Raw genomic sequence first — 7,500 nt, 5'->3', positions numbered from 1 at the left:
AAACACCTGTATATAAACACCTGTATATAAACATCTGTATATAAACATCTGTATATAAACACCTGTATGTAAACACCTGTATATAAACATCTGTATATAAACATCTGTATGTAAACATCTGTATACAAACATCTGTATATAAACATCTGTATATAAACACCTGTATATAAACATCTGTATATAAACATCTGCACACACACCTGTCTGTTCCTCTCCTCCGTGATCCTCTGGATCTGGATCTTCTTCCTCCCCATGGTTACGCCGGGTCAGCCAATCAGGAGAGGGGGAAGAGAGGGGGAAGAGGAGGAGAGGGGTGGCCTAGCCCGTCTGCTCTTTACTGAACACACTCATAAACCCTCTACACACACACACACACACACACACACACACACACACACACACACTCCTCTGCCCAGGTGCTCCCTTGCAGAAAGAGTCAGAGAGAGATGGAGTTAGAGGTGGAGGGGAGGAGGGGTGGAGTTAGAGGTGGAGGGGAGGAGGGGAGGAGGAGGGGAGGTCAGTTCATCCTCTGTCTGGGGAGGTCAAAGGTCGCTAGGGTCCCCACTGTCGCGGTGGTGATGAGGATGTCACTCCTGAGACTGTAAGAGAGAGAGACAGAAAGAGGGTGGGAGAGAGGGAGTGAGAAAGAGAGAACTCAATTGCTGTACCCTGCACTGTCAAAACTTCAACACACAATCAACTTTTGATTGTCAAACACAGAATATGAAAATAAAACACTGAAAATAACGAAAATGAGTCGCAGACACACAGACACACAGACACACAGACAGGCAGAAGTTCATTCCTCCCAACCCTAACCTCTGTCCCTACACGGTCCTTAAAGCCTCATCTGTCCCGTGAAACACCCTCCCACCCTTCCTGCTTCCCACCGTAACATTGATATAATAACATGAATATAATAACATGAATATAATAACATGAATATAATAACATGAATATAATAACATGAATATAATAACATGAATATAACAACATTAATATAATAACATGAATATAATAGCATGAATATAATAACATGAATATAATAACATGAATATAATAACATGTATTAGGGTTAGGGTTATAATAACATGAATATAATAACAGGAATATAACATGAATATAATAACATTTATATAATAACATGAATATAACAACATTAATATAATAACATGAATATAATAACATTAATATAATAACATTAATATAATAACATTAATATAACAACATGTAACAGAGTTAGGGTTATAATGACATGAATATAATAACATTAATATAACATGAATATAATAACATTAATATAATAACATGAATATAACAACATTAATATAATAACATGAATATAATAACATTAATATAATAACATTAATATAATAACATTAATATAACAACATGTAACAGAGTTAGGGTTATAATGACATGAATATAATAACATTAATATAACATGAATATAATAACATTAATATAACATGAATATAATAACATTAATATAATAACATTAATATAATAACATGTATTAGGACCAGATGTAACAGGACCAGACAGGCAGAGAAACAGATCATTCTCACCCTGAAGGTTTCATCCACAGCACGAAACGCCTTAGAAAGCCCAGTGTGTTGATGTTGTATGTGTGTATATATATATATATGTATATATGCGGGTAGTAATGTTATATAAGTATGTTGATAGTAATGTTGTATAATATCTCATAACGTCTCTGTTGACATAAAGCCACTCTGTCCGCAGCTAGCATGCTAACAGCTAACTGCACTGTCTGCACAGCACCAAGACTGACGTCACTGGCCGCAGCTCGTGCCTTAACGGTGTCCCATCCAATAGGAAAACGCTAATACTCCAGCTGCTGCTAAGCCAATCGCAGGATGAGTTAGTGTAAAGGGGGCGGGGCCCGGAGGAGAGCAGATGACGAGATGTTGCATTGTAGCGTCAGTGTGGTGACAGCGCGAGCGGCTGTAGCGGTGTTCCTCTGAGGCTGTTCCATCAATCAGCTGTTCCAGGGGGTTGGCTGTTCCTCTGAGGCTGTTCCAGGGGTCTGGCTGTTCCAGGGGTCTGGCTGTTCCAGGGGTTTGGCTGTTCCAGGGGTCTGGCTGTTCCAGGGGTTTGGCTGTTCCAGGGGTTTGGCTGTTCCAGGGGTTTGGCTGTTCCAGGGGTCTGGCTGTTCCAGGGGTCTGAATGTTCCTCTGAGGCTGTTCCTCTGAGGCTGTTCCATCAATCAGCTGTTCCAGGGGGTTGGCTGTTCCTCTGAGGCTGTTCCTCTGAGGCTGTTCCATCAATCAGCTGTTCCAGGGGTCTGGCTGTTCCTCTGAGGCTGTTCCCGGGGTTTGGCTGTTCCAGGGGTTTGGCTGTTCCAGGGGATTGGCTTAATGAGGATTGATTAACCAAATTGATTAGGCCCACTCTTATTAATAAACATTATTTGGGTGATTTAGTCCTTTTCCTCGGCTTCCAGCAGGTCAAAGCGGTCAGGTTTAGGGATCATATCTGTCTGTCATCCACAGCTTTGAGTCTTGGCGTGTTTCCATGGACCGCGAAAACTATCAAACATGTTAATATTTCTATCAGATATTTTACCTATTTTTGACACCGTAGGCTATGCTGTTTTTTATATAGTTCTTAGAACTCTCTTGTTTTTTAGTGTTTATTTTATCTGTTTGAGACAGACCTACAAATATAATGTAGTATTGTTATTAGACATAAAGGGTAGTCCCGGGAGTTCTTTACAGTTTAGTACAATAACATTGATGATACATAACATTGATGATGACATTAAGTCACATACCAATAATCTGGTGCATATTTAGTATCAACTTTCATCAAACAATAATTTGAACATATTTTGTAGATTGTTTCTTCTCTATTCTCTCTGGGTGGGCTTGCTTCAGCAGGTGGGGGCTTGCTTCAGCAGGTGTGGGCTTGCTTCAGCAGGTGTGGGCTTGCTTCAGCAGGTGTGGGCTTGCTTCAGCAGGTGTGGGCTTGCTTCAGCAGGTGTGGGCTTGCTTCAGCAGGTGTGGGCTTGCTTCAGCAGGTGTGGGCTTGCTTCAGCAGGTGTGGGCTTGCTTCAGCAGGTGTGGGCTTGCTTCAGCAGGTGTGGGCTTGCTTCAGCAGGTGGGGGCTTGCTTCAGCAGGTGTGGGCTTGCTTCAGCAGGTGTGGGCTTGCTTCAGCAGGTGTGGGCTTGCTTCAGCAGGTGGGGGCTTCCTTCAGCAGGTGTGGGCTTGCTTCAGCAGGTGTGGGCTTGCTTCAGCAGGTGTGGGCTTGCTTCAGCAGGTGTGGGCTTGCTTCAGCAGGTGGGGGCTTGCTTCAGCAGGTGGGGGCTTGCTTCAGCAGGTGTGGGCTTGCTTCAGCAGGTGGGGGCTTGCTTCAGCAGGTGTGGGCTTGCTTCAGCAGGTGTGGGCTTGCTTCAGCAGGTGTGGGCTTGCTTCAGCAGGTGTGGGCTTGCTTCAGCAGGTGTGGGCTTGCTTCAGCAGGTGGGGGCTTGCTTCAGCAGGTGGGGGCTTGCTTCAGCAGGTGGGGGCTTGCTTCAGCAGGTGTGGGCTTGCTTCAGCAGGTGTGGGCTTGCTTCAGCAGGTGTGGGCTTGCTTCAGCAGGTGTGGGCTTGCTTCAGCAGGTGTGGGCTTGCTTCAGCAGGTGTGGGCTTGCTTCAGCAGACTCTATCTGAACCACAAACCATTTCCCAGCATAGATCAACTTCCCTGATTCAGTTCATGACAATAACCTAACCCTAACCCATAACCTTGTAAACATCTAACCCTAACCCATAACCTTGTAAACATCTAACCCTAACCCATAACCCTGTAAACATCTAATAATAACCTAACCCATAACCTTGTAAACATCTGGTTGTTAACCTAACCCTAACCCATAACCTTGTAAACATCTGGTTGTTAACCTAACCCTAACCCATAACCTTGTAAACATCTGGTTAATAACCTAACCCTAACCCATAACCTTGTAAACATCTGGTTGTTAACCTAACCCTAACCCATAACCTCGTAAACATCTAACCCTAACCCATAACCTTGTAAACATCTAACCCTAACCCATAACCTTGTAAACATCTGGTCGAGGAGGAATCAGAGAGAGGGAGGATGTTGCTTATTGTGTACCAGTTTATACCTCCCACAATTTAACAGAAAATGGCACATGAAGCATGATTATTGACCCTAACCCTTACAAACACGTTTAAATGGAATCTGACAGAGGAAGACAGTAGAAATTAGCTCATGGGGCATTTCTAAGTTATATTGTTGAATAAATGATAAATAATACTTATATCATTAATGTGTGTCCAGATACAGATGATCAAATCCCAGATTGTCCATTTAACACTAGCACAGCCATGGTGGGGTCATTTGACGGTGTGAGTAAAATATTTTTCGATCAAATTTCAGGACCCTCCTTTCATGACTTTTCCTAGATATGTGCGTTCTACCACCCAGTATCCTTACACTTTCTAAAACACATCAGGATAAGCTAGTATGTAGCTAGTAACTAATTGACAACTAGTGGTCGTTGTGTGTAAGTAGCAGCTTCCCATTGTAAAGAGGATGATGCGGCTCTTATAGTAGGTAACATAGACACGGCTGTTCTAGTGTTAAAGCAGAGTGAAAAGGGGTGATTCACCCCGGGGTCAAAGGTGGCCAGTTACAACAGTCAGAACTCGTCTCTCTTCTTCCTGGTCTTCCCAGCAGCCTCTAGTTTCTGGTGGAACACCTTCCCGTCCGCCTGCTTCCTCCAGGTCAGGCTGAAGCCGTCCGGCGCCCCGCCCTGCTTCAGCTGCTCCTGGATCTGAAACACATAACATAACATAGTTATACCCTAACCCGTTATTAACATAAAAACATAACATAGTTATACCCTAACCCGTTTCACTAAAACATAACATAGTCTCCCATTTCACTTAAACGTTTCTTTTTCACTCTCAAAAAAGTTTGCATCAACATCAACATCAATGGTAAACAGACTGACTTATATAGCACCTTATTCCAAAGCTCTTTACAACGGCCTCTCATAAACCCATTCACACACACATTCACACACCAATGGCGGCAAACTGCCATGCAAGGCGCTGGCCCGCTCATTGGGAGCAATTTGGGGTTCAGTGTCTTGCCCAAGGACACTTCGACATGCGGCCAGCCGGGGCTCGAACCGCCGATCTGCCAACCTTGCGATCATTAGACGCCGGCTCTACCTCCTGAGACACAGCCTCTACCTCCTGAGACACAGCCTCTACCTCCTGAGACACAGCCTCTACCTCCTGAGACACAGCCTCTACCTCCTGAGACAGCCTCTACCTCCTGAGACACAGCCTCTACCTCCTGAGACACAGCCTCTACCTCCTGAGACACAGCCTCTACCTCCTGAGACGCAGCCTCTACCTCCTGAGACACAGCCTCTACCTCCTGAGACACAGGAGTGTCCTGAAATGACATCGTGTAAGGACGCAAGACACCAGTTGTGTGTGTGTGTTTCTTACCTTTGCTAGAATCTTTGCATTCATCTCAGGGTCGTTGGCGTCCAGCTTGACGTTCGACTTCAGCTCCAGTCTCACCACCTGTCTCTTCAGGCCCGCAGACGGATTCACTGAGGAACAGCTGATATTAGCTCTCCACTGAGGAACAGCTGATATTAGCTCTCCACTGAGGAACAGCTGATATTAGCTCTATACTGAGAAACAGCTGATATTAGCTCTCTACTGAGGGACAGCTGATATTAGCTCTCTAGGAGGGACAGCTGATATTAGCTCTCTACTGAGGGACAGCTGATATTAGCTCTACTGAGGAACAGCTGATATTAGCTCTCTACTGAGGAACAGCTGATATTAGCTCTCTACTGAGGGACAGCTGATATTAGCTCTCTTCTGAGGAACAGCTGATATTAGCTCTCTTCTGAGGGACAGCTGATATTAGCTCTCTACTGAGGGACAGCTGATATTAGCTCTCTAAGGGAACAGCTGATATTAACTCTCTACTGAGGGACAGCTGATATTAGCTCTCTAAGGAACAGCTGATATTAGCTCTCTAAGGAACAGCTGATATTAGCTCTACTGAGGAACAGCTGATATTAGCTCTCTACTGAGGAACAGCTGATATTAGCTCTCTACTGAGGAACAGCTGATATTAGCTCTCTACTGAGGAACAGCTGATATTAGCTCTCTACTGAGGAACAGCTGATATTAGCTCTCTACTGAGGGACAGCTGATATTAGCTCTCTACTGAGGAACAGCTGATATTAGCTCTACTGAGGGACAGCTGATATTAGCTCTACTGAGGAACAGCTGATATTAGCTCTCTACTGAGGAACAGCTGATATTAGCTCTCTACTGAGGAACAGCTGATATTAGCTCTACTGAGGGACAGCTGATATTAGCTCTCTACTGAGGGACAGCTGATATTAGCTCTCTACTGAGGAACAGCTGATATTAGCTCTCTGCTGAGGAACAGCTGATATTAGCTCTACTGAGGGACAGCTGATATTAGCTCTCTACTGAGGAACAGCTGATATTAGCTCTCTACTGAGGGACAGCTGATATTAGCTCTCTACTGAGGAACAGCTGATATTAGCTCTACTGAGGGACAGCTGATATTAGCTCTCTGCTGAGGAACAGCTGATATTAGCTCTACTGAGGGACAGCTGATATTAGCTCTACTGAGGGACAGCTGATATTAGCTCTACTGAGGGACAGCTGATATTAGCTCTACTGAGGAACAGCTGATATTAGCTCTCTACTGAGGAACAGCTGATATTAGCTCTCTACTGAGGGACAGCTGATATTAGCTCTCTACTGAGGAACAGCTGATATTAGCTCTCTACTGAGGAACAGCTGATATTAGCTCTACTGAGGAACAGCTGATATTAGCTCTCTACTGAGGCAACAGCTGATATTAGCTCTCTACTGAGGGAACAGCTGATATTAGCTCTCTACTGAGGGAACAGCTGATATTAGCTCTACTGAGGGAACAGCTGATATTAGCTCTCTGCTGAGGAACAGCTGATATTAGCTCTCTACTGAGGAACAGCTGATATTAGCTCTCTACTGAGGAACAGCTGATATTAGCTCTCTGCTGAGGAACAGCTGATATTAGCTCTACTGAGGGACAGCTGATATTAGCTCTCTACTGAGAACAGCTGATATTAGCCCTCTACTGAGGAACAGCTGATATTAGCTCTCTACTGAGGAACAGCTGATATTAGCTCTCTGCTGAGGGACAGCTGATATTAGCTCTCTAAGGGAACAGCTGATATTAGCTCTACTGAGGAACAGCTGATACAAATCAAATGATGGCCAAATCAACTAAAATTACTCTAAATAACTCTAACTTGTTCATGTTACCTGCCAGGCTGCCAAACACCTCCACTTCACACAGAACCAGGTATTCAAGCCTGCCAGGGATCAACACACTGACGTAGCGACCCTCCATGTTGTCACACTGGAAGGTGGAGGTGTTTCCTGCTGGGATGTGGGAGATGACAGCACATCTGAG

The 7,500-nt window shown here is 44.5% G+C and overlaps 1 protein-coding gene across 1 annotated transcript in view; it reads right to left on the bottom strand.

Annotated features, from left to right (window-relative positions):
• LOC308158411 (myocyte-specific enhancer factor 2D homolog) overlaps positions 1-254 on the bottom strand; it is a gene marked incomplete at both ends in the record, with an annotated part of 15,856 nt that extends 15,602 nt beyond the window's left edge. Inside the window, one exon of the mRNA XM_080531999.1 lies at positions 201-254. Within this exon, the coding sequence (XP_080388125.1) occupies positions 201-254 (54 nt within the window). The remainder of the gene's footprint in view (positions 1-200) is intronic.
• Positions 255-7,500: the final 7,246 nt, after the last annotated feature.

Source organism: Nansenia antarctica (assembly GCF_963989245.1).
Source record: "Nansenia antarctica genome assembly, chromosome: 5".
NCBI classification, from domain to species: Eukaryota; Metazoa; Chordata; class Actinopteri; order Argentiniformes; family Microstomatidae; genus Nansenia; species Nansenia antarctica.
The sequence above is the reverse complement of the archived record's forward strand: the minus strand, read 5'-3'. Positions and strand labels throughout refer to the sequence as shown.